The sequence below is a fragment of the Odocoileus virginianus genome, chromosome 19 (genome assembly GCF_023699985.2).
Source record: "Odocoileus virginianus isolate 20LAN1187 ecotype Illinois chromosome 19, Ovbor_1.2, whole genome shotgun sequence".
NCBI lineage: Eukaryota > Metazoa > Chordata > Mammalia > Artiodactyla > Cervidae > Odocoileus > Odocoileus virginianus.
In genome coordinates this window covers 42,980,187-43,007,691 of record NC_069692.1, presented here as the reverse complement: position 1 = coordinate 43,007,691, position 27,505 = coordinate 42,980,187, and the positions used below count along the sequence as shown (strand labels likewise).

Genomic DNA, 27,505 nt, shown 5'->3' with positions numbered 1-27,505 from the left:
TTTTCCAGTAGTCAAGTATGGATGTGGGAGCTGGACCATAAAGAAAGCTGAGTGCCGAAGAATTCATGCTTTTGAACTGTGGTGTTGGAGAAGACTCTTGAGAGTCCCTTGGACTGCAAGGAGATCCAACCAGTCCATCCTAAAGGAGATCAGTCCTGGGTGTTCACTGGAAGGACTGATGCTGAAGCTGAAACTCCAATAGTTTGGTCACCTGATGTGAAGAACTGACTCATTTGAAGAGACCCTGATGCTGTGAAAGATTGAGGGCAGGAGGAGAAGGGGACAACAGAGCATGAGATGGTTGGATGGCATCACCGACTCGATGGACTTTATTTTGAGCAGGCTCCGAGAGTTGGTGATCAACAGGGAAGACTGGTATGCTGCAGTCCATGGATTGCAAAGAGTCGGACATGACTGAGCAATTGAACTGAACTGATCTTTTAAAAAAAGAGAGTTCTCGTTCTTCTTCACAGGATATATATAGTTATCTGACCCATATGTTCGAGTTATTCTACAGAAACTAAGGCCTCCACCCAAGTGGAGGATGGTGACTACATGCAGACTGGTTGGAACCAGAAGGCTGACTTTATAAGATTCCCAAAGCATTTTCATGTTACCTCACTAACTACCAAACAGAAGAAAGTTCTACAAGCTGCAACCCTTACTCCAAATGGCTGCCTTTAAACACCCTTCCCTGAAAGCGAGTGGGGAAGGCAGGTCTTCGGAGCACGAGCTGCCTTTCACAACAAGCAGCATCAATAAACTAGCTTCACTGTAAGTGGACTCAAGTTCAGTTTGGTAACAGGAGCAGGGTGTGGGTGTAAGCTAGGGTTTGTGCTCCGGAAGGTGGGGGCCAAGGACACTGCGGAGAAGTCAGAGGGGTCTCCGCTGAGGGAAGAAAGCTGCTGGAGCCCCAGAAGGCCGACTTCCTCTCCAGCTGTGGCTCTCCAACCAAAGAGAGTTGTTAACCGCAACAGTGAAGCATAGACCGCGCCCCCCGTGTGGAAGCGGCCGGGGAGATCCAAGAAGCATTCAGGGGAAGAGGCCACAGCTCCAAAACTAGGCACGCCCTTGCTTTGAGCTGGTTCCATGGGCCTCAGCTTGAGCAGCTGAATGGGGGGCCTTGGTGGCCAGACTCCTGTGGCTTGGAAATCCAGGGCTTGAACCCCTCCTAGGAGGAAGGCCACAGAAGAAAGCACTCAGGAGGGTCTCCACTCACAGTCTGGGTGCCCCATAAAGAGGGCTCCTTAAATAGCAGTGGAGAGAAAGTATACCAGGTGAAGATCATGTGTCTCAATTACCCTGGAAAATCCCAAGGAAGGCATCACACTGGAGACAGTCCACCTGGAGATGTCACTAGGAAGTAACCTTGTGAAGTGACACCACAGTTGGGATATTATGATATGTTAAGATATGATATAATAAGAAATATTTATTTGGTTTTCAGCCCCAGTTCCTGGCACAGAGCTCCTGAAACTCCTGTAGCTTCCTAAGTGATAGGGGTAAAAGGAGTATCCTTTTGTTCATAACAAACCACACCTGAGTTTAAGCTAGAGCGGTGACCCTCGGTTAGCTCTCAGTTTCAGGGTGGGGACTGGTTATTAAGGAGACAGCCGGGTGATTAGATGGTTGGAATTTCAGCCCAACCCCCCAACCTCTGGGGAGGGGAGGGCCTGGAGGTTGAATTAACCAGCAGTGGCCAATGAGCTCATCAATCATGTCCGCACAATGGAACCTCCATTAAAACCCCTAAACAAAAAAAAATAAAACCCCTGAGCAGCCAGGTTCAGTGAGAGTCCTGGTGAACACTTCAGGGAAGATGGTGCGCCCCAACTGCATGGGACAGAGGCTCCTGGGCTCGCGACCCTTCCGGTCCTCACCCTACGCCCTGCCTCGTCCTCTGTCCCTCTGTATCTTTTATAATGTTCTTTATAATAAACTGGAGACAGTAGATAATGTGTTCCCTGATTCTACAAGCCACTCTAGCAAATTAGCAGGGGGTTGTGGGAACTCCAGTTTTGCAGCCACGTCGGAGAGAAGTTTAGATAACTGGGGACCCGCTTCTGGTGACTGATGTCTGAAGTGGGTCTGATGATTGACGTCTGTGGGTCTGAGCCCTTAACCTGCGGAGTCTGTGCTAACCCTTGTTGTCATCGTTGTTTAGTCATTGAGTCGTATCCGACTCTTTAGCAACCCCGTGGACTGCAGCCCGCCAGGGTCCACTGTCCATGAAATTTTCCAAGCAAGAATACTGGACGGGTTGCCATGCGCTTCTCCAGGGGATCTTCCCAACCCAGGGAGTGAACTCGCTTCTTCTGCAAGTCTCCTGCATGGCAGGGAGCTTCTTTACCTCTTGAACCACCAGGGGGGCCCTAGGTAGTGTTAGAACCAAATTAAATTGTAGGACATGCAGCTGGTATCCACAGACAATAGGAGAACTCTTTGGAGCAGAAAACCCACACATCAGACTCGGAAGTTTCGTGAGTAGAACAGATCATGGTGGCAGGAACAGTACGAGCCCATCTCCCGGGACAGGCCCTAACGGACAGTGTGCCGTGTGTCTAGGAGGCTGGGCCGCACACCCCCCCGGGCCAGGAGCCAGGTCTTCATCGCATGTCAGCATGCAGCGTCTGATGCGTGGCCCACCCACTGTCCCCATGTCCCCAGGCGCACGCTCTCTGCTCACTGCCTTTGTTCAGCGCTTTCTGTAGGACACCTGGGTTTCACCCTCACGACAACCTGCTGAGGCAGGTACTGGAATTACCTCCATTCCATAGGCAAGAACCTGAGGACTAGAGATGGAAGTCTGGGAATGGAAGTCCCAGCCAGTGGAAGGCACAACCAGAAGGAAGTTGTCCCAGAACCCCCTCTTTAATGAATGCCTTTTGCTGACCGGAGCATTCTCAGTCAATAAAAACAGTTAATGTTTCTCGAGCACTTCTTATGTGTCACGCACTTTGCTGAAAACTCCACACATAATCTTCACTGAGGTTGCTCTAAGGATTCAAGAATTTGCCCTAGCCACACAGTTGTTAAGAGGCAGAGCCGGGGTCTGGACTAAGCAAGGCAGGGTGGCCCCAGTATAATGGTTTTACAAGATGTCTGTAAATCCTTCAACACGCCTCCTAACACAAGTCTATTCCTCTCCCTTTGAATCTGATTGGACCTCTGTGGTCAATTCAAAGACCAGAACGCATCAGGACTAATAACGCTGTGAGACTTCCAGTTTCTGCTGGTTTCTCTTCTGCTGTCAGGTGGCCGAATTAGAGACTAGAGAGAGGGAATGGTGAGAACAATGCCCTGATGCCCAAGGAGCCCCAGCTGCCCCAGGCCTAGCTTTGACATCTCTCCACCCGTGGCGCCAGACATGAGAAGGAAGACACTTTTGGGATGACCCTGTGAGGAGCAAACTTGCCAGCCCACAATGTCTCTTTGGCATATGCATTATTTTGAGCTGAAAACAATCGAAGCCGGAAAGACTCAGGAAGAAATTTTGACTTTCCATCTAACTGCCTTGGCTTCCCTGGTGACTCAGATGGTGAAGAATCCACCTGTAATGCAGGAGACTCATTTGATCCCTGGGTCAGGAAGATCCCCTGGAGAAGGGACTGGTTACCCTCTTCAGTATCCTTGCCTGGAGAATTCCATGGACAGAGGAGCCTGGCAGGTTACAGTCCATGGGGTTACAAAGAGCTGGACACGACTGAGCGACTAATACACTCACATACTAACTGCCTTATGTAATTTACACAGAGGGCCTGTTCCCACGGTAGAGCTTACTAAACTTGTTTGACTTTCTCTGGTGGATCAGTCTCACGCAAACTTAATTCTTAGACCAGCCAGAAGAACCTAGAAGGGTAGAGGAGACTTTCCTCCCGGACAAGGCCACTCTCTGCCACCATCTGACTGCATTCCCCTGAGAACTGACCCACTGAACACAACCTGATTTGTGAGCAGAAATAGCCTGTGACCTAAAGGTCACAACCGGGGTAGCTGGTTACATAGGAGTGAATAGCCAGACACCAGAATTATACAGCCCATGTTCTTAACCACAGTGCTGTGAACAAATTAATTAATCAATAAGTGATTGGAAGAATGAGTCTGTGTGATGATTTCAAAGAAGAAAAAGGTCTTATTGAAATAGGAGGGAAGGGGACAGGGTACAATCTTTAAAAGAATGACATAACTGTTGAAGACCTGACAAAAACTGGTCAGAACCAACTAGGTCCAACATGGCAGAAGATTCGATTTCCAGTGGGCCTTGAGCCACACCATATGCTCACTGTAATACATTAGCTAAATTACACTCCCACCAGCGCCATGATAGTTCCAAGGCTGACCATAAAAGACTAAAAAGTGGGTGGTGGCCCAATTCCTGGAAATTTCCACACCTTCTCCAAAACAGTTGAAATAATCCTGTCCTCCCACTCATTAGCCTATGAAATTACCCTGCCCATGAAATCTACCCACCCCACATTTCGGGGACTCTCACCTTCTGAGATGGCCTATCCTCTGTGAACTATATTCCTGCCATGACCAGTCTCATCTTTCGAGATGGATCATATTCTGTCTATGGCATGTGTCTCTAAATAAATCCACTTCTTACCCATCACTTTGTCTCTCACTGAATTCTTTCTGAAATGAGATATTGAGAACCTGAGATTCAGTCAGCCTTGAGAATAGGGGTGTGATTTCAACTTAAAGACAGTGGGTTCAGGTCCCAATCTGAGTTGGGCAGTTTCAGTACAGTTCCAAATAGCCAGGCGATGTTTCATGCTAGAGGAAAGGCATTAACTGGGGGCTCTGGGCAGGGACGGGCCGTCGGATGAAGCAGGACTGCACAGGGGGCCTCCATGGAGTGATGCTCGGAGCAGACTCTGCAGGGATGTGAGAGAGCCTTCTAAGACACGAGAGGTGAGAGGTAAGGCAGTTCCTGAGGTAGCTTGCTTCCACCAGGGGAGGTGAGCTGGGGAGGTATTTGGCCAGACCGTGGAAGTTCTTGGGACTCAGAGGGGAGAGGCGGGGGCTGTACTTCATCCCGTAGAAGATGGGACTCCCTGAAGTTCCCAAGGGAGCAGCGCCAGGAAGGGGATGTTTCCAGGAGGTGAATTTGGTGACAAGAGGTAGTGTGAGGGCCGTGGTGTGGGTGTCAGCAGGGTGTCCAGCCTTCTTATCATGATCATCCACCAAAGAGACAATTTAACAGATTTCAGTTTATGAATTCATTCACACTTAAACACCAAAGAATAAGACTGTGTCGGGGGTGGTGGGGCTTTCGAGGGCCACAACCATTATAACGTCTAAGATTTTTCCATCCTGCAACAAGGGGCTGAGAAATGTGTGGGGTGAGGGGGTTGCGTGGGGAGGGAGGGGCAGATCTGAGAGACTTGATTCAACTTGGTTGATCAAGAGGGGGAAAGGGGCAGGAGGGAGGGGGGCAAAATCAGCAAGGGCCCCAGAGCCCACTGCCTGAATAGCCGGAGAAAGAGCTACCGAACTTTGGCAGGTTCACTAAATGAAGGCCAGAAGCATGAGATTTGCAATTATCTCAAGGAAGCACGGGAGCCAATGTCTGCTGCCCCGTCTGCTATGTCCAGCCCTTTGTTATTTGGATATAGCACAGGAAGATTTCTCCTGTGCTCTAGAAGTTATATGGGGGAAGCGGGGTGTGCTATGGGCCCAGCCACTGCCCCGACCTGCCCCTGATCACAGGCTGGGCTTCCCGACCCCTTCTTTCCAGACTCACTCAATCTCAGCCATCCAGACATGGCCCCTCCAGACCAAGACTCCACCCTACTCTGTGTGGGCAGCTGACCACTAAGGGCAGCATCCACATGTACACACCCACCCCCCAGGCAGGAGCACAATCAGAAATCCAGATGCCACATGCTTGAATACCTAAAGGTTACAAGTCAAGCTAAGAAACTGCAAGATGGCATATATCCTGCCCTACTGCTTTGACCAATACACCTTCATGTCAACCCAGAAGGCCAACCCCAACCTTGGAACTCAGGCTTCTGGGAGCTCTGGCTGGCCCAAGACGGGGTGGGGAGAATGGCCCAGCTCTGAGCAGCCCTATTTCCACCCACAGCAGCACCCAGTACGTGCCTGTGGACACCCAGGTGCACTGCCTACACACACACACACACACACACAAGCGCGCGCGCGCGGCTTGCATTCCAATGCCAGGCTCCTGTTAACCATGAGCACCTTCGCCGTGGCCCCCTCTTCCTCTCTCCACACACTGGACTCAGCCCCACTGCATCTTTCCTCTTTACGAGCATCGCCTCTTGAATGCAGGCATCTCTGATTGTCTCTCTGGACAGAACTGACCACGTAACTCCCCCTCCATCAGCCGAGATGCTCTCCATTGCTTCTGTAATACGTGACTGAACTGAGTCATTTCTGTTTCACCTATAGACGCTTCGTGGGATGTCATTCTTGGGATGACACTCTGGCATGCCAGGAGTCAAGAGAAGTGACTGAACCCGTGCCGTGTCCAGCAAGGCTCCTTGGCCTTCCTCCTCCTGGACTCCTGGAGGCAGCCCTCCCCTGGTGCCCACAACCAGCCCTGTTGCGCCCACCCTACGGCTCCTCTGTCCTTCCAGCAGTTCTCCGTAATGTGACGTCTTGATGTGAAGACTTCATTAACACTGGTCTCCCCGACCAGAGCATTAACGCTCCAAGAACTGTGGCTGTCCTGCTCACTGCTGGGTCCCCAAGTGCCACCGACCCTGCTTCACACGAATCAGCTCCGTATTTGTCTTAAGAATAAAAATGAAAGTATTTTGGTTGGAGGACCTAACCTACGTTGTGGCCACTTGCCCACCATCCTGACAAGCTCCTTGGGTTTAATTCAAAAGAATCCACGATGACATTACGTCCATCCTCTACCTCCCACTTTTTTTTTTTAGGTTTTCACTATTTATTTATAACAAATATTCCCTGTCCGGGATCCTCTTCAGTTAAAAGTTCTTTGAGACGATGCCGTCGGCCTTGGCCAGCCGGAGAATGGAGTCATCTGACTCACCCATCCTGCGAACGGCCCCGCAGATAGCGTAGGTTTTGAACTGGCCGTTGAACCTGCCTGTCACCTTGTCAACCTCGGCCACGTCCATCTGGATGGACGCGTGGTCCTTAGCGCCTATGATAGTTGCTGGCGGAGCATTTCCGGTCCACGAACCCACCGGCGTCGTTCTGCATGTTGAGCAAGCGTCGGCACCACGATGAGAGCCAGGGCAGAAAGTTCCTCCCACTTTTACATACGTGCGTGCGTGCTAAGTCGCTTCAGCCGTGTCTGACTCTTTATAACCCTATGAACTGTAGCCCACCAGGCTTCTCTGTCCATGGGATTCTCCAGGCAAGAATACTGGAGTGGGTTGCCATGCCCTTCTCCAGGGGATCTTACCAACCCAGGGATCAAACCCATGTCTCTTTAGTCTCCTGCATTGGCAGGCAGATTCTTTACCACTAGCACCACCTGGGAAGTCCCCCACTTCTACAGTTTGAATTAAAAACCAGAACCATGTGGGACTCACTGGGGGTCCAGTGGTTAAGACCACACAGCCACTGCAAGGCGTGTGGGTTCAGTCCCTGATCGGAGAACTAAGTTCTCACATGCCACTTGACAAAAAAAATTTTTATATAGAATCAGCATTGTGCTGGTGAAAAGGTGAAATGATGTAGCTGCTATAGAAAAAAGTATGAGGGCTCCTCCTAAAATTAAACATAGAACTACTATGGGTTCCAGCAATTCCATTTCTGGGTATACAGTGAAAGTGAAGTCGCTCAATCGAGTCCGACTTGCGGCCCCATGGACTGTAGCCCACCAGGCTCCTCCATCCATGGAATTTTCCAGGCAAGAGTCCTGGAGTGGGGTGCCATTTCCTTCTCCAGGGGATCTTCCCAACCCAGGGATGGAACCCGGGTCTCCTACATTGCAGGCAGACACTTTACCATCTGAACCACCTGGGAAGCCCTAAACCCCCAAATTGAAAACAGGGTCTTGAAGAGATGTTGTACACACATGTTCATGGCAGATTTTTTTCCCAATACCCAAAAGGAAGGAATAATCCAAATGTCCATTGACAGATACGTGGGTAAACAGGATGTGATATATTCATACAACAGACTATTGTTTGGCCTTAAAAAAGAAAGGAATCTTGCCACACAACATGGGTGAACATTGAAGACAACGCTGAATGGATCAGCCAGTCACAAAAGAACAAGTACTATATAATTCCACTGACACGAGGGGCCTAGAGCAGTCAAATTCAGAGACAGAAAGTAGAATGGTGGTCCTCGGGGACAGGGGAAGCAGGGAGTAGAGTTATTGTTCAATGGAGTTTCGGTTTGGGAAGATGAAAAAGCTCTAGACACGGATGCTGGTGATGGTTGGACAACAATGTGAATGTGGTTTGGCCACTGAACTATACGCTTGAAATGACTGAGCTTGTAAGTTATATGTTCTGTATGTTTTACACTCAATTTTTTAAACATTAAAATTTAATTTTAAAAAGCTAAGCATTTCACTTTTTCTAACAAATGGAAGGGAAACCCCAGGCAGGCCCCTGCATGTTCTCCTAACCAGGACACACTACCGAACCAGGCAGCTGGGAGCTTAGACAAGATATTTTTGTTTCAACTGATCCCTGGGATTATTAGGAAGCTGCTAGATTTTTAATCTTTTCTTTTTTCAGACTGAAAAGGTCATCCAAGGGGTATCTAGTCTTAGGCAAATTCCTCTCTATCAGTTATTTTTAAATATCAGTCCACAGGGAAGCCCCTATTGGAGACACAAGTTAGAAAGAGAAGACAGGAATGGGAATACATACCCCTTGACTCTTAAAGCGCACCCTGTGGGTGTGGCCTGCTGAGTATGCACGGCTGCTAAGGGGGGTGTGTTAGGCTGGACCTGCATTATGTGGCTGCTAAGGGGGGTGTGTTAGGCTGGACCTGCATTATGTGGCTGCTAAGGGGGGTGTGTTAGGCTGGACCTGCATTATGTGGCTGCTAAGGGGGGTGTGTTAGGCTGGACCTGCATTATGTGGCTGCTAAGGGGGGTGTGTTAGGCTGGACCTGCATTAGGGCCGCTTGGGCTGAGGCTCTGCTTTGGACTGGGGGCCTGGCACGTGGCTGCCCCCGAAGAAGGCAGGCTTGCTCTTACTTGGACAGGGTCACCTATGTGCTGTCTGTCAGCCTCCTTCCTCAGAGCCACACCCACCACCAGCCAGTACTCCTGCCCAGGAGTGAGGGGCTGGGTGGACCCCGTCAGGAGCACTGGCGGAGACAGCTTCTGGGCTCTAAACCATCCACAGAGGCCCCAGGGCCGTGGATTGTGACGATCGTTGGAGCCCTGGGCAGTGGGAAGCCCCCTCCTGTGACGGCCCCACCCAGCCTGCTTGGTCAGGACCCCTCCAGCTGCAAAGCTATTTCTGAGTTCATGTATGTGTACCTCATCATGAGTTCCCCTAGTCCTACTTCATTCAAGTACCATCTAGACCTCCAGGATAGCCCTCCCTGTAGGGAAGGAAATGTGGCCCAAGGACCAGCTGCCCTGGGGGAGGGAGCTGGGAGGAAGGAGGAGCGCTCCCACCCTTTGCCGCGGTGACTGAGATGTGTCCGCTGAGGTGTAAAGGTCTTATCGGACCTGCTGGAGGTGACACCTCCTTCTCCAGCAGCTTTCCCTGAAATCAGGGCCTTCCCCAGCCTCGGAGGCTTACTCGGGCAGGGGCAGGGGACGGTCCTGATCCTTCATACTCTGGGGAAGTCCAGCTGATGGGCCCAGCACGTGCAGGGATCAGAATACAGGAAGTCCAGTTTGCTCCCCGAACGTGGCTTGAGGAAGGAGCTCCCTGACGGGGGCTGCAGCCTGTTGGATGATTCTCCTCAGAGCTGGGTTTTCTGAGAACGTGGCAGGATTTCACTCGCTGAGTGAGAGCTAGCTCCTGGCTTTCTCCCAGAGGAGGAGGGTGGTTTTATGAGGCTTTCACTTCTGCATCTGACATCACAGAAGAAACCCAAGTTCTGCCTCCAGTTGCTCTGTGCTTCTCACTTAACCCTCTGGGGCCCAGGCTCTTCTGCAAACTGAAGGTCCTGACCAGGTGACGGCTCAGGCTCCTGCCGGCAACAACAGCCTCCATGAGAAAGCTCCAAGGCGTGACTGGGAAGGTCACTCGCACGCAGACGCACGCAGCTGCCCCACAGGACCGTGCTCTGCCCGAGGGCTGCCACGCTGTGACTTCTGAGGACCCTGGGCTCTTGCCTTCATGGGCCCTTCCACCAGAGCAGTCACTTTCAAAAGTCTTGGCATAAAGATGAATATATTAGTATTATACATTAACATTTTATTCTACCTAAAATTTTATTTTTTTCTTCTGACTTTAAAATAAAATCTTTGTAGAGGCCCCTAGGAGTATTGTTTGTGAGCCCTAAACCCTATGCCTCCTCCGCCTAGCAGTGGAGGACACGCAGGTCAGAGGAGGCAAGAAAGAGACCCACCCAGGAGGTGGGTCAGCAGCTGTGTGACGTGGGCGTCACCTCACCTCTCCACACCTCACGTTCCTCAGCTAGGCATAACAGTATCTACTTCATAATTATGTCTACTTCACGGAGTTGTGAGGACTGAAGTAAGATCACGTCTGTAAGTGCCCTGATTAGAATGGTGCCTGGCACGGAAGTCAGCAAGAATTGTGCGTTGGCATTAATGCTATTGTTTGGCAACCTTGTCCCAGTCACCTGCTGACCCTCTGCATCTCAGCTCCTCCTCTAGAACAGGGGTCCCCAGCCACCTTGACACCAGATATTGGTTTCACGGAAGACAGTTTTTCCACGGACAGGGGAGGCTTCTGGATGATTCAAGCACGTTACATTTATTGTACACTTCATTTCTATTATTACGCCATCAGCTCCACCTCAGATCACCAGGCATTAGATCCTAGAGGTTGGGGACCCCTGCTCTAGAAGAAAAACAAAGAGGAGCTTTCTGCTTATAGGATATCATCTCGCTTGGACCTCCTGGAGCACTTCCAGCTAATTTTAGAGCTGCTTACTCAGGAAAATGTTACTGAAGTTCATGAAATTCCCTGGTGGCATTACTCAGAGCAAGCCCTCGAGGGCAGCGGGATGCCTGGCTGAGCAGCTTTCTGTCCCAGCAGGAAGAAGAGGCAGTGACTGGCCGCCTGCTTTCTCCTCCTGCTTGGCAGGTGTCAGAGCTCAGGGAGCTGAGTGAGAGGCTTTGAAAATGCAAAGGCCCCGGGGATAAATTAACATCCTAATCCCCTCACAGTCACACAAGAGGGAGGCCTGACAGCTGGCTTTTTCTAAGGGGCCGAGAACCCGTAGGTGCCAGGGGCTTTACATACATCATCTCGTTTAATCCTGACAGCCCCTGCAGACGGAGGGATTACTTCCCCCACTTCACAAACCACAGGCAGAGGGTCGGTGGCTTGCTCACAAGTCATTCCTGCTCCTTCCTGCCGCCCCAGGAGGATGTTGGCACCCGAGGGAAGTTCAAGAGCGAGATAAAGGGGAATAGAGACCAGCCTGCCAGGGTCTCTCTGGCAGGGTGTATCAGCTGCCTTGCTCTGGGCCTCAGTTTCCCCACGTGCACAAGGGGTGCCTGGGCCTGTGTCTCATGCATCTTGTGAGTCCCATCCTTCCCCCTGCCCTGTCGGTGCAGACGGTTGGCCCCTGTCCAGGCTCCTCTCTCCCTGTGGCATTTTTCTCCAGTTCCTGGGAGGGGCAGCCACCTTCCATGCCACCCCTGCTGGACCCCCCAGAGCAGGGAAACTCTTTTGGGGTCAAGTCTGCAAGGGGCCTTTGCAAGGGGTTAAATTGTTTTGGGGGTTTTCTTTTTTTAAGATCTTTTTTTCTTTTTTGGCCGCACTGTGTGGCATACGGGATCTTAGCTCCCCAACCAGGGACTGAGCCCCCTCCCTCTGCACTGGGAGCGTGGAATCTTAACCCCTGGACCACCAGGGAAGTTCCTGCGAGGGGTTAAATGGTTGCTGCATGGGCAAGCAGGTGGCCCCCCTCAGAAACCCAAATTCCCAGCCAGGCAAGGGGCAGCAGAGAACAGAGTCATCTTCTGTGCAAAACCTCCCGCCTGCTCTTATTCTTTTAAGAGAGGCAAGTTGGCAGCAGCAGGGCTAGGCCTTTGAGAAAGTAAACAGCTTCACCGTCCCCAGCGCCTCTGCTCAACACTCACTTCCTTCCATCGCTTTGCTCCAGGGGATGGTTAGTGAGTTGGGCTCCGCCAACTGGGAAACTCAAGCCACGCCCCCTCCCCCAGGGGCAGGGCTGTGCCTGAGGGGACCCAGCAGGAGGCAGTCCTGGGATCCGGCCCCAGAGGGCTGAAGGTGGGCGGACACATCTTACCTCCAAAGGCGGGCCTCATGGTGAAATCGTGGTCATCCACTCTGAGAAGTGGCTGAGGTTTTCCATGTCGGATTTTGGTCATATCGGGGTTCTTCTTATACAGGTGACTGCAAAGACAGGCAAGAAACATTTTCCATCCGCCCACCGAGGCGTTGTGTGAGATGATTTGGGGAGATTACTTCCTGCAGAATCTACCTGTTAGACACTTTCCCCCCATCTTACTGTCTCTTTCTCCCCTGAAGGGAGGTTGAGAGATAAAGGATCCAGGCTCCCGCACCCCCGCTTGCCCTCAGCACCCCGCCCTCACCGACAGGCTGACCTAAGGGCCTGGCCCTTCCAGAGGCTTCTAAAACAGATCCCTCCCAGACAGGACCCCATTCTCCCTTGGCAAGCTCCTAACTGTCTTGCCAAAAGTCATGATTGGATGACCAATGCTTGGGTTGAATGGTTTATGGTTGTTGTTGTTTTTTTTCCTTTTGAAATAGCTCTTTAGGAATTTCCCTGGTGGTCCAGTGGTTAAGAATCTGCCTACTAATGCAGGAGACATATCCTGATCCAGGAAGATCCCACACGCTACAGAGCAACTAAGCCCACGTACCACAAATATTAAGCCGCACGTCCTAGAGCCAGTGCTCAGCAACAAGAGAAGCCACCCCAATGAAGCTCAAGGGAGGCACTAGCGGCTTGCTGCCACTGGAGGAAGCACGCTTGCAGCGGCAAAGACCCAGGGCAGCCAAAAATTAACCAAATAAATCAATTAACTTACAAACATCTTTTCAATGTTGTTATAATATTGGTTTTGTGATACGTAAAATTCTGAGATAAATAGAGTTAAAGTTGTAGCAGGCTGGTTTGATCCTAGCCAGACCTGCTATTCCTCACATCAGTCCAGCTGGCAGCTGCAGAAGCCCCCCTGGCGGCGAGAGCCTCACCCCTCAGGAGGACAGACCGTTCACAGCCAGCGGGCGTGGAGGCCTCAGCTGGGCACAGAAGTGCCCGACCCGTCCAGCCAGGACGGCAGACCCCGCTGCCCATCCTTCCTGTAACCCAGAGGACAAAGGCGTGATTCTGGCCTCACTCACACTCATTCTTTCCATATATTTTTTCCCACCACAACCACACATAATCCTAGAGCAGTCAAGTTCCAAATATTCCAAAGCGATATGCTACTTACAGGATGATCACTAGACAGGAAACATAATAAGAGGGAGAATAAAATGGAGAGGAAGGAAGGCAGGCAAACTAGCAGGTTATTTGAATATTTGGGGCTGATGGAATGTGAGTTTTAATTTTTTTTTCTGGCCATACTGTGAGGCTTATAAGACCTCAAAGTTCCCCAATAGGGATGGAACGTGGGCCCCAGCAGTGGAAATCCAGAATCCTCACCACTAATCCACCAGGAAACTCCCTGAGGTTTAATTCTTGATGGAAGGAGATAACCTTATAAGAAATCAGTGTTACTATAATACTATCTGTAATGTGTTAGGTATTGAAGGGTTTTAGAAATCAAGGAAGAGACTTTGTTTCTGAATGTCTGTTGTTCATTTATATACACCCCTATTAGCTCTCTGTGTTCTTATCACACTTCATTGACTTTTTAGAGAAACAAGCATATTTCCTGTTTAAATTCTGTTAAGAGAAGAGTGATACATTTCCTGTCTCGGGGTCCTGTTCATTGAGACATCTTCCTATGAAATCCTTAAATTTCATTCTCTCAGCTCTGCGCAGATGGTATTATTTGATGGGAGGTCAAGGAAATGGCAACCCACTCCAGTATTCTTGTCTAGAGTATCCCATGGACTAAAGAGCCTGGCGGGCTGCAGTCGGTGGGGTTGCCAAGACTCAGACACAATTGAAGCAACTTCGCATGCAGCATGCCTAAAAGAATTTGTGCAGAGGGTCTGTTCCTAGAACAGAGCTGTCACCAGAGATGTCTGCAAAGAATAGAGGGTGGGGGTGGTGGAGAAAGTCTGCAGGGCCTGGAGGTCAGCGTCCACCTTGTCCCATTGTCTGCACAGCCTGGCACATCACTGCTTTACAAACATTTCTCTTCCCATCTTCAGGTGAATTGCCTTCCTCCTGACTGAAGTCCTAAACCACTACCCCCAACATCCTCCTCTGTCTTTAGCTGAAGACGGTATTTAATGTGAGGGCTTGGCCACCGGGAGAATTACTCGTTTTTCCTGGGTCTGTCCCATGGATGCAGATTATTAAACTTTTGCTTGATTTTCTCCTGTTAAGTTCTCTCCTGTCCATTTAACTCTTATGCCAGCCAGAAGAACCTGGCAGGGTAGAGGAAAATGTCTTTGCTGGACAATATAGACAGCCATCCTGCTCTCTCATTGCATGATTCTTTGATTCCTGGACTGAAATTTATTTTCTCAGCACATTCCTACGGAGCATCCACTCTGTCCAAATACTCCTCGCTCAAGGCATGGCAGGACAGACACTCATTCCCCCCACAGAGCTGATAAACAGACAGTAAACAAATGGAGAGAGAAATAATATGGCCTCACAAAGTAAGTGCCATAAACATAGAATAAAGCAGAGTAAGGAAGGAGAGAGAGACGGGCTGGGGGAGAGGGTGGTCCAGGAAGCCTTGTGAGCCCTGGAGAGAAGGTGAGCCGTGAGAGGAGCTGAAGAGAGTGCATCCTGAGAGAGGGACCAGCAGGTGCAAATGTCCTGAGGTGAGTCTTGTGTGTGGAACAGTAAGAGCAGTGAATAGAGAATGAGGAGGAGGAAAGCAGTGAGAAAGGAGGTGGGAGACGAGGCCAGGGACGTCTGAGGCCTGAGGCCCCCGGATGTATGACCCTGAGAGGGGAAACCCGTGGGAATTCTGAGCAGGGGGTCACAAGGTCTGGATTAACAGCTGAGAAGATCACTCAGGTAGAAGCGATGGCGGAAGGGCAGAGAAGAAGCAGGAAACCATTAGAAGGCTTTTACTGCGAGAACACGGCACCTGGGTTAGGGCAGTGAGCGGTGAGGGTGTAGAGGACTGATCAGGTTTGAGGGAGGCAGAAAGACCTTGCTGATGGCTTGGGGATGGGGATGGCGGAAACAGAGAGGCAAGGATGGCCCAGTTTCATGACAAGCACCTGGGTGAATGGTGGAAACATTTGCTAAGATGATGAAAACCAGGGGAGCGGCATGTTTGTGGAGATGATGGTGCATCAGATTCTTAGGAGCCATCTCGATTTCCAGACGCCGGTGAGGCACCAGGTAGAAAGTGCAGATAGGGTCCTTGCTCCTAGCTTTTGGCGCTGCCGGCTGGCGCGCGGCGGCCCAGGCCAAAGGAACGTGTCTTCTGGAAAGGGCGTGTGGGCCCCCCTTCCAGTTCGTGAGACGCGGGATGGAGCCATGACGTCGTGCTGTCAGTACTGCCAGATGCCGCGGGCGGTCCCCTGAGGACGCTTTGTGCCTAAAACCCCCGACCCCCTCCACTGTTTAATTGTGCTAAAGAGGAAACGTTTAGGAGAAACTTTTAACTTGGCACTATGGGGATACATGGATTGCTGCAATTTATCAAAGAAGCTTCTGAACCTATACACATAAGGAAGTATAAAGGGCAGGTGGTAGCTGTGGATACATATTGCTGGCTTCACAAAGGAGCTGTTGCTTGTGCAGAAAAGCTAGCCAAAGGTGAACCTACTGATAAGTATGTAGGATTTTGTATGAAATTTGTAAATATGTTACTATCTCATGGGATCAAGCCTATCCTGGTATTTGATGGATGTACTTTACCTTCTAAAAAGGAAGTGGAAAAGTCTAGAAGAGAACGACGACAAGCCAATCTCCTTAAGGGAAAGCAGCTTCTTCGTGAAGGGAAGGTCTCAGAAGCCAGAGAATGTTTCACACGTTCTATCAATATCACACATACTATGGCCCACAACGTAATTAAAGCTGCTCGGTCTCAGGGAGTAGACTGTCTTGTGGCCCCATATGAAGCGGATGCACAGCTGGCCTATCTTAACAAGGCTGGCATTGTACAAGCCGTAATCACGGAGGACTCTGATCTCCTTGCTTTTGGCTGTAAAAAGGTTATTTTAAAAATGGACCAGTTTGGAAATGGACTAGAAGTTGATCAGGCTCGTCTGGGAATGTGCAAACAGCTTGGGGATGTGTTCACAGAAGAGAAGTTCCGTTATATGTGCATTCTTTCAGGCTGTGACTATCTTTCATCACTGCGTGGGATTGGATTAGCCAAGGCCTGCAAACTACTAAGACTAGCCAACAATCCAGATATTTTAAAGGTCATCAGGAAAATTGGACATTATCTCAAGATGAATATAACAGTACCAGAAGATTACATCAAAGGATTTATTCGGGCCAACAATACCTTCCTCTATCAGCTTGTTTTTGATCCCATCAAAAGGAAGCTCATCCCTCTGAATGCCTATGAAGATGACAGTGATCCCAAAACACTAAGCTATGCTGGGCAGTATGTTGATGATTCTATAGCTCTTCAAATAGCACTTGGGAATAAAGATATAAACACTCTCAAGCAGATCGATGACTACAATCCAGACACTGCCATGCCTGCGCAATCAAGAAGTCATAGTTGGACTGACAAAGCATGTCAAAAATCATCTAATATTAATAGCATTTGGCATAGGAATTATTGCCCTAGACGTGAACTGGATATTGTTTCAGATACTACAAAGGTGAAGGAAAATACAAGTACTGTGGGCATTAAACAAGTGATTAGTACTAAAGGGTTAAATCTTCCAAGGAAGTCATCCATTGTAAAAAGACCAAGAAGTGAAGAGCTGTCAGAAGATGATATGTTGGATCAATATTCTACTTCCTTTACAAAGAAGATCAAGAGAAATAGTTGTGAAGGTAATAAGTCATTGAACTCTTCTGAACTGTTCGTGCCTGACCTGGTAGAAGGAACTACTGCTAAAAAAACCTTAAGCACACCACTGACTACAAGAAACAGATTTGCAACATTTTTACAGAAGAAAAATGAAGAAAGTGGTGCAGTTGTGGTTCCAGGCACCAGAAGCAGGTTTTTTTCCAATTCTCTGGATTCTGCTGACTGTATATCAAAGAAAGCAAGCAGCCAGCCTCTAGCTGAAACTGCTGTCACAGATAAAGAAACCAATGGAGGTGAACCAGATTGTCTAGAGGACAAGAAGTTGGATGATACCACTGTATTGCATAATTCCGGTGAACAGATTCCAGATGATGTGACTGTGATGGCTGAAGAGTCTCAGTCTTTTAAGACCAGCACATTCACGAGGACCATCTCACCACCCACCTTGGGGACACTAAGAAGTTGTTTCAGTTGGTCTGGAAGTCTTGGAGATTTTTCAAGAACTCCGAGCCCCTCTCCAAGCACAGCATTGCAGCAGTTCCGTAGAAAGAGTGATCCTTCCACCTCTCTGCCTGAGAATACTGAGATGTCTGATGTAGCTCCGTTAAAGAGTGATGAGTCAAGTGATGAATCACATCCCTTACATGATGTGGGTTGGTCTTCACAGTCTCAGGAAAGCATGGACTTGTCACCACACAATTTAAATGCATCAAAACTTTCTCAGCCTTCTAGTAAGGATTCAGATTCAGAGGAATCTGATTGCAATTTTAAGCCACTTGATAAACAAGGTAATCAGAAATCCAAGCTACACTTGTTTCATTTTTCGAAGAAAGACACGCTTCTAAGAAACAAGATTCCTGGGCTGTATAAATCCAGTTCTGTGGACAATCTTTCTACAACCAAGATCAAACCTTTAGTACCTGCCAGAGCCAGTGGGCTGAGCAAGAAGCCATCAAGCATCTGTAAGAGAAATCATCACAATGCCGAGAACAAGCCAGGACTGCAGATCAAAATCAATGAACTCTGGAAAAATTTTGTATTTAAAAAAGATTCTGAAAAGCTTCCTTCTTGTAAAAAGCCAGATCCCCTGTCTCCAGTCAAAGATAACATCCAGCTAACTCCAGAAGAAGAGGATATATTTAACAATTCTGAATGTATGCGTGTTCAGAGAGCACTATTCCAGTAAGCGCAAGCAGCTGGGAGACTGTTGCCTGCAAGAGAATCTCTATCAATTTCAAGTCCTGTTTGGAAATGAGGCCATTCTGAAAGATTTGTTCTTAGATCTATGCTATTTATTTTAAATAGAACACAATTTTTTATAATAATTGTGTAACTGTTCTTGTTTGGCTTTTTATATTTTTGTAAGAAGCTAACTAGAGAAATAACTTTGGAAAATCTACTCTATGACTTCCCCTGTGGTCCAGAGGCTAAGACTCCTTGCACCCAATGCAGAGGACCTGGGTTCGACCCCTGATCAAGGAACTGGATCCCACTTGCCACAGCCAAGGGTTCTCATGCTGCAACTAAGACCCAGTGCAGCCAAAATAAATAGTTTTAAAACAAAAAAAAAAAAAAAAAAAAGAAAGTGCAGATAGGGTGGCGGCAGCTCAGAAAGCAGGAGCAGGAGCCGTGTCTTCACTTCCTTCGGCCTTGTAGGTTCTGGAGGTCCCTGGGGGCTCAGCAGAGGTGCCTGACCCCCCTTCTCCCCGAGCCCTTTGAACTCTGCCCTCAAACACCCTGGCCCAACTTCCTCCCCTTCTCTCCTTCTCACTGCTCTTTCTCATCAGCCTTCAAACTGGATCCCACTCTCTCTCACCTTGAACCGAAACAGAGAAGGTGATCCATCCAGACCCCACCACCTCCTCGTGCCAAGTTCACTGGAAAGTGAGGATGGCACAGTGGCAGCTATCCTCTTCCGTGAACATTTCTGTTGTAAGAATCATCTCTCCCTCCTCCCAGTAAGTAAATACTCTCCCGAAGAGCTGCAGGAGCCTCAGTCCCAGGAGCCTCTTTCCCCTTTGGGCCTGAGCCGAGGCCCTGCGGGCATCCTTGCTGAAGGCCAGGGAGCACCGGCCTCTGCTGAGAGCCTCGTCTTCCAGGACAGGGCCCTCGGCCCTCGCCCCGCCTTCCCTGCAGCCTCCCTCCCCGCGCAGCCCCTCCGTCCTGCCTCTGTCCTCGGGCCGGCTCAGCCACCTGCTCTCCCTCCGGACACTGTCTTTGTCAACGGCTTCAGCTGGCATTCACTCACTGATGATTCCGAGGCCTAGGTCCCTGGCCCTGGACCTTCGCATCCTACTAACTGATTATTCCCAGCTGGGTATCCCATCGGCTTTTCAGCTCAACATGTCCACAGTTTGAGAACTCCTAAGGGCAAGGTGACCCAGCTGAAGGATGGGTGCACCATTGTTTGAAACTGGAGAAAGGGTAGGAGGGGTGAGGATGAAATGGACAGACCGAGGCTGCAGGGCGCAGCCAGGGAGAGCCTTGAAGATCCTGTGAAGAATTTTATCTTTAACCAAAGGCTGAGGGAAAACATGGAAGGGTGCCGGAGGAAGAAGCCATGAACAGACTTGCTTTTGGACAAGGCGTCTGCGGCTGCACGCTCTGAGGAGAGGCCAGTGGTCTCTTCCTGTCCTTTAGCTGGAAGGTGGGACCTCAGTCAATTCCCCAGAAGCTTGTGTGGTCGCAGAGAGGTCATTTCAAGGACCTGCCGCCCTCTTGGGTCTCTTCCCCAAGAGGCTGAGCGGGACCAGGCATGCTTCCCTGCGCGGAAGCCCCTGGAGAGCTGTTCAGAAGCCTCAGCAGAGACACTCCAGGATGGTGTCAGGCAGAGCTCAGCCTGAGGGCTTAGCCCATCGCGGACATTAAATTGTGAGGGCAGCCGGCTTGCTGCACCCCCCACCCCCCTCCTCGCAGGGAGCAAATCCCTCCGGGTCAGCAGTTTCTCTGTTTGAAGGGGAGGATTAGGGCAGCGAAAGTCCTCACGTGCCAGCATGCTGGGGAGAGGGAGATTGCTGGGGAGAGGGAGATTGACATCCCAGTGCCATTCAGAGGACCTGGCATTTTTCTTAAAGGTCCAGTCATTTGATAACTCAGGCTGCTGATACCCCGAGGCTTGGGCTGTTTGTGTGAGCTGGACGCCCTGCATCCATCCTTCACAGTGGGTGCCCACCCCAGTTCGAATGCCCGAGCCCTCCCACCCCAGACTCCGGGGGCAGTGTGTCAGGCACCAGCTGCAAGGCTGGGCATCTTCACGGAACCTCCAATCCAGTGAAAGGGGGAGAGAAGAAAAATGTGTTCACTCCACCTTGAGAAGCAGGGCAGGTGCCATCGTATTGTTATTTGCTGCAATAACAACAGCAATCATGAGCATCACACCCCCTGTGAGTCACCCCTCCTTGTGCGGGCCCCGAGCTGCAGTCACCCCGTCATTGTGTTTGGAGAAACGAGGTTTGGAAAGATCAGGAAACAAGGCCACACAGCCGGCAAGCAGCAGAAGCAGGGCCCCAGCCTGGTTTTCCCCGACTTCCCGACCCCACAGACCGCTGGGGAGGGGAGGGTGGCTGGGGAGAGAGAGAGGAGGCTTCCTGGGACCAGCCTTGGAGCCATGATGCAAACAGTGGGCAGGAGGAAGCAAGGGAACACCCAGCGGGAGGGAGAGATGAAAGGGCCCCGGGCTCTGGGACCGGGAGGGCGGACCGTGTGGTCAGGACAGGCCCGCACTCCCAGGTCCCGCTGCATTTCAGAGCTCGAGAGAGAAGGGTCTCTCCTGCCAGGGAGCGGTCGTGCGGTCAGGGGGCCACCTCAGGCAGCAGGATGGGGAGAAGCTGGAATAAAGCCGGGAGGCTGAGAGGCTGGAAGAACAGAACAAAGCAGAGAGCCTAGAGCAAAGAGGCTTGCTTGGCAGCGAGTCAGTGAAAAGGGGACGAAGGGTCAGAAGACTGGAGGCAGTTTTGAAAAAGCTGCTGCTGGACAGAACGATTGTCTTGTGAGGGTGTGTTGGCTACAGTGACACAGGGAAGGTTGATGTGTGAGAAGAGGTCCCCGTGTGTGGCTGTCTGTGTGAGTGTGACCATACGTGTTACATGTGAATGTATGACTGTGTGTGACCACGTGTGGGGTGTGTGTGTGTGTGTGTGTGAACGGGACATCTAAGAGAAGGAGCTATCCCACAGAGGTGAAATGCTCTAAGACTGTAGGGAGAAAGGGTCAGGTCATTTTATTTCTATTTATCAGTAGAGCTTAACTCTTGTGTCAATAATGAAAGTACTTTTTTGTCAAATGTTTGGCTGAAATTTTTCACACACAGACGTAGCTCTATGATTGTCTGAGTGTGCACATGCTCTGGTGGATTGCAGAAAGGCCTGGAACCATGATTCCTGATACGACTTTTCTCTGTTCTTTCTCCCGGTTTCTGCTCAATAATTATTTTATATTCTTTGAATGATGTATGCTCATCTTTTCACCCACATTACCACCTTATGGGATAGATTTCAAGAAGTTCTCACTCCTAAGGGTCAAATTTAATTCATCAATAAACATTATGGAGTTTCCTCAAAAAATTAAAACTAGAACTACCATATGATCCAGTAGTTCTACTCTGGGTGGAAGAAACCAAAAACACTAATTTGAAAAGATACATGCATCCCAAAGTTCATAGCAGCATTGTTTACAACAGTCAAGATGTGGAAACAACCTCAGCTTCCATAACAAATAAAGAAGACGTGGTATATATTACTATGGAACAGTACTCAGTCATAAAAAGAAGAATGAAATTTTGCCATTTGCAACAACATGAATGGCAAAAGGGCAGGGAGACGCTGGAATAAAGGAGGATATTATGCTAAGTGAAATATTAATAACAGAAAGACAAATACTGTATGATAATCACTTATATGCAAAACCTAAAAAATAAAACATAGTCGTGAATATAACAAAAAAATAGACTCGCAGATAATAGAGAATAAACTAGTGATTAGGAGTAGGGAGAGAGAAGGGGGAAGGGGCGAGAGAGGGGTAGGGGCGTAAGAGGTACAAACCACTATGTATAAAGTAAATAAGCTACAAGGACATATTGTACAGCACAGAGAATATAGCCAATATTTTATAATAACTACAAATGGAGTATAATCTGTAAAATTTTTGAATCACTATGCTCTATACCTGAAACTAATATAATACTGAAAATCAACTATACCACATTTAAAAAATGTTTTTTAAATAAATCCAGTCTATGTACAGAACAGACTTTTGGACTCAATGGGAGAAGGCGAGGGTGGGATGTTCAGAGAGAACAGCAATGAAACAAGTATACTATCAAGGGTGAAACAGATCACCAGCCCAGGTTGGATGCATGAGACGGGTGCTCAGGGCTGGTGCACTGGGAAGACCCAGAGGGATGGGATGGGGAGGGAGGTGGGAGGGGGGATCGGGATGGGGAATACATGTAGATCCATGGCTGATTCATGTCAATGTGTGGCAAAAACCACTACAATATTGTAAAGTACTTAGCCTCCAACTAATAAAAATAAATGGAAAAATAAATAAATAAAAATTTAAAAAATAAATAAATAAATCCGGTCTGTCCCCAAGCTCAAGCGGGTGTCTGGGAATGAGACTGTGGGTCTTCTGAGGAGGGACAGAGACGCCGTAATTGCAGGTTGCAGAGTGGAATCCCTGAAGGTCCCAGAGGAGCTCGTGCTGAGCCCAGCGCCACTGGAGAATAGACAGGTTCAGACGACGCTTTCCCTCCCACCTGAGTAAGTCAGGGTCCTGGGTTCTGGTTCCGACAAGCCACTAGCAACTGCGTGAGTGACTCAGGTGGGCGTCTTGGCCTCTGTAAAATGAGACAGTTTCCCCAAGTGTTCTCTGTGGAATAGGAAACCCACAAGATAGTCCAAAAAAAATAAGTGTTGTTTTTTTTTTTTATAACCTCTGTGTAATTTATCCCCCTCTTCAAATACACAGTGTCTATTTACATAGTAAAAATACCTGTTTAAAATGGTCGAAAGCAGGATTTCCCAAGCTTCTTTGACCCTGGAGCCTCTTTTCCATACAACACCTATTCACATTTTCAGAATTAGAACTCAGGGGAATTGCTGGATCCAGTGACCTCTGAGGTTCCTGCCAGTTCAACAGCCTCGGATCCTGAGATTACGGGTAACCAGGCTGAGCTCTCGAGAGTGGTTTCCTTTGTGTCATCCTGGTCAATTGGTATCTGCTTGCTTCCTGACTGAGGGTGTTAGACTCCACAGAGTCTTCACGTCTCCCGGAGCAGCAGTCTCTAAAGTAGGGGCACCCACTGGGGGCTCGAGAGAGCGCAGTGGGTTGCAGGAAGTAGAGACTGCAACTCTCATTTGCAATTGGTTTTTATCTGAAAACAAAGCTACCAAGCTTTAATTTAATACACATATTTATAATAGTACATGTACGCAATTTGTGCATACGTATACACACACACACACACACACACACACACACACTGGAGGTACACTTTTAAAAAATTGTCACTGATCGTGGTACATGATCAGAAAGGGAAACCAGGGAATGCCCTAGTGGTCCAGTGTTTAGGACCCTGATCTCACTGCCAAGGGCCCAGGTTCAGTCCCTGGCTGGGAAACTAAGATCCTGAAAGCTGATGTGACCAAAAAAAATTTTTTTAAAAGGAGACCACTGGCCTAGAAAATGTACCTCAAGATATTAGCTTATATTCATAATCACTAGTTCACGCAGGGCCTAGTAGGATGGAAAATAGGTGTGTAACATCTCACACGTGGTGCGGGTATCTTAGCTGCTTGATCTTTCCTTTGTGATGAACAGACCTAGAGTACCGTGCCTGGTATATCAGTTCAAAACACATATTAAAGAACTTGATTTGCGATAATGAGTGCACATTCTGGGCCTAACCGGTTTTTCTTGGAAATGTTTCCCTTACATCACAAAACTGCCTTCTCTGTTGTCCACACAAGAATTTCTGTTCAGCTAACAAATTTCAAACACCGCTTCTAAGATTCAAAACAGTGAAATGATACCCGAAACCGTTATAAACTTGTTACCAATCAAATAATTTAAAGAAAACAGAGGGATCGGGTGGAGAGGGAGGTAGGAAGGGGGACCGGGATGGGGAATACATGTAAATCCATGGCTAATTCATTTCAATGTATGACAAAAACCACTGCAATGATGTAAAGTAATTAGCCTCCAACTAATAAAAATAAATGGAAAAAAAATAAAGAAAACAACTCCCACTTACATGATTTCTTCATAATTCAAACTAAATTCCTATATACCGTTCCCCTGAGGTTCCCTAATTGCTTAGCAAGCCATTTGTGGTCCCTACAGGATGTAATCCGAGAATCAAAGCAGGACAGTCTGAGAAGTACAAAGATGCTTTACCCACTAAGTCTTCAGCTACCTGCCTTAAATCAGAATGCTTTGGAGGAGCACAAACATCAGAATGAAAGGCCCAGCCTGGTCGCTCACTGCCGGTGAGGCGATAGTGCATTTGTGCCCAGTGAGAGGCTGTGTTCATCTCCCTCCGACTGGAAAAGGGGTTCCAGGAGGACGGCCGATCGGACCCGCAGCCCTCCCGAAGCTGTCCCGAGCGCGGCTGCCAGCTCCAGGCACCGTCCCCCGCCCCGCCCACGGCGGTACCTCGGCTCGGACGTTCCCAGCAGCCCTCCCGAAGCTGTCCCGAGCGCGGCTGCCAGCTCCAGTCACCGTCCCCCACCCCGCCCACGGCGGTACCTTGGCTCGGACGTTCCCAGCAGCCCTCCCGAAGCTGTCCCGGGCGCGGCTGCCAGCTCCAGTCACCGTCCCCCACCCCGCCCACGGCGGTACCTTGGCTCGGACGCTCCCAGCTGCCCTGTCCATCTCCTCTTCCTGGGCTTTCTGCTCTCCGCAAGAACCATCAAGCAGAACAAGAACAAAATGAGTCTTGAAAAATAAGGCATCCTGTGAACGTCTGTGATGCTGCAAGCTGCCTTCCAGGGGCCTGCAGCGGGGCAGATCCCCGCAGGCTCAACCATTGAGTCGGTCTGCCGCCTCGAGCCGGCGCTGCGAGCGGGGCATGGCTGGCCCAGCTGAGTTTCCCGACCTAATATTGATGCCGAGGCTTGAAGCCAACCCACTTCCCACCCCTTTGGGCTGTCGTGACAGCTACAGCAAGGCTTTGCCGTCCCTGCTACTTAGGGATTGGCTATTAGTAAGTTGATTCTCCTGTGAAACTCAGCTTCCACTGTGTCCTAGCAGAGCTCTGGTTAAACCTGTTACATAAAAAAAAAAAAATAAATCTCTTGAACATGCCAGCTTTTTGCTGAGATCATTAATCCATCTTGCTGGCGACATAAAACCAGTCTGTCACATGCACCAGGGAGCAGGTTGGATTCTGGGTGGATTTGCAGGAAGGACTTGTGGACACAGAGATGAGCCCCTGACTGTGCCCAGGAAATGCTGAGCAAACACGAGATTGACCTGTTTCCATAGGCTTGCTTTATTCCTTGAGCTAAGAGCCTGTGCTTTGTCTGTGGACAAGGGTGTTTGGTTTTTTCCCCCAAATACATGTCTTTTTTGTTTTCTTTTCAATCTTATCAAAGCATAAAATGCATTTTTATTTTGAAGGAAAGCATAAACCAAAGGAGAATTTGTGATTATGTAAGTTCATCTTCCTAGCAGGAACACTGGACGAATGCTGATCTTTCATCCTAAAAGATATGTGAGGCTTGATCCCTATCCTGGAATATGGCATCATGAACATTAGAAGTGAAAAGACACACATGGTTGTTTCATCTACTCAACCAAAGAAGATGTTTAAAAACTACTTACTGGGGACTTTCCAGGTGATCTGGTGGTTAAGACTCCAAGCTTTCTATTGCCCCAGAGCAAGTTCGATCCCTGGTCAGGGAACTAAAATTCCACATGCAGCAAAAAACAAAACCAAACCTACTTATTGCTTGCTTGCTGCATCCTGGGAATGGAGACGACAAGTGTGGCAGAGACATCCTTACAGGTGGGGATGGAGGTCAGAAGGGACAATAGCTAAAAGTGAAACATTAGGGTTTTCTGAGGAAAGAATCAAAACCAGTTCTTCTGATCTCTTTAAGCAAAGTGGTATGACGTGATGCACTTTATTTTTTCAGGCACTTCTAACTGGTATCAGTTAGGTCAGAGAAATTGTCATAATAAAAGAGGATGAGGTCCTGGCCTAAGGGAAGGGGACAGGGAAGACGGAAGAATGAGATAGTCAAGTTATCACCAAAGGGCCCTGGTGACTGTTCAGGGTAGGAGGTGAGAGAATTCAGTGAAAGCTAGGGCTCTAGATTGGAGGCAGGTCTGGTGGGCTGTAAGGCTTCCCAGGTGGTAGAGAATCTGCCTGCCAGTGCAGGAGAGGCAAGAGGCACAGGTTCGATCCCTGCGTCAGGAGGATCCCTTGGAGGAGGGCATGGCAACCCACTCCAGTGTTCTTTCCTGGAGAATCCCAGGGACAGAGGAGCCTGGCAGGCTACAGTCAATGAGGTCGCAAAGAGTCAGACACAGCTGAGCACTGGTGAGTTCAGTTCAGTCAGTTCAGTCGCTCAGTCGTGTCCGACTCTTTGAGACCCCATGGACTGCAGTACGCCAGGCCTCCCTGTCCATCGCCAACTCCCGGAGTTTACTCAAACTCATGTCCATCGAGTCAGTGATGCCATCCAACCATCTCATCCTCTGTCATCCCCTTCTCCTCCCGCCTTCAATCTTTCCCAGCATCAGGGTCTTTTCTAGTGAGTCAGCTCTTCGCATGAGGTGGCCAAAGTATTGGAGTTTCAGCTTCAGCATCAGTCCTTCCAATGAACACCCAGGACTGATCTCCTTTAGGATGGACTGGTTGGATCTCCTTGCAGTCCAAGGGACTCTCAAGAGTCTTCTCCAACACCACAGTTCAAAAGCAGCAATTCTGTGTTCAGCCTTCTTTATAGTCCAACTCTCACATCCATACATGACCACTGGGAAAACCATAGCTTTGACTATATGGACCTTTGTCAGCAAAGTGATGAATGCTTAAAAGTTTCATTCCTGCTGAAGATTTAGTGAGGAAGAGATGTGATCTATGAAAAGTTCTTTTCCATAAATTTTGTTCCAAAGATCTCTTTTCATTTCTGTCATTTGGAACAGGCCAATCAGGGGCTGACTGGCTGGGAGCCTAGAATCGTGCATGGATGTTGTTGGTCTTGAAGTATTTGTTTTCTTGCATTTCAGATGCAACTTACATCTTACCAAGTTTTCTCTTTAAATTTTACTTTTAGTAGTTCAATTCCTGTGATTACAAGTAATAAA

The 27,505-nt window shown here is 49.1% G+C and overlaps 1 protein-coding gene and 2 pseudogenes across 3 annotated transcripts in view; 1 reads left to right on the top strand and 2 right to left on the bottom strand.

Moving 5' to 3' along the window:
• GABRR2 (gamma-aminobutyric acid type A receptor subunit rho2) overlaps positions 1-25,467 on the bottom strand; it is a 44,839-nt gene extending 19,372 nt beyond the window's left edge. The window contains exons 1-2 of one of the 3 annotated variants that reach the window (XM_070450126.1): positions 25,034-25,467; positions 12,379-12,485 (exon numbers count right to left, since the gene is read on the bottom strand). In XM_070450126.1, the coding sequence (XP_070306227.1) occupies positions 12,379-12,485; positions 25,034-25,221 (295 nt within the window). In that variant the 5' untranslated portion in view covers positions 25,222-25,467. Of the gene's footprint in view, positions 1-12,378; positions 12,486-24,940; positions 24,985-25,033 lie in introns of those variants that run through there. The other 2 variants (XM_020877448.2, XM_070450125.1) reach the window with 2 other exon arrangements.
• Positions 6,918-7,218, bottom strand: LOC110127287 (small ribosomal subunit protein eS21 pseudogene; annotated as a pseudogene).
• LOC139029711 (exonuclease 1 pseudogene) lies at positions 15,625-18,519 on the top strand (annotated as a pseudogene).
• Positions 25,468-27,505: the final 2,038 nt, after the last annotated feature.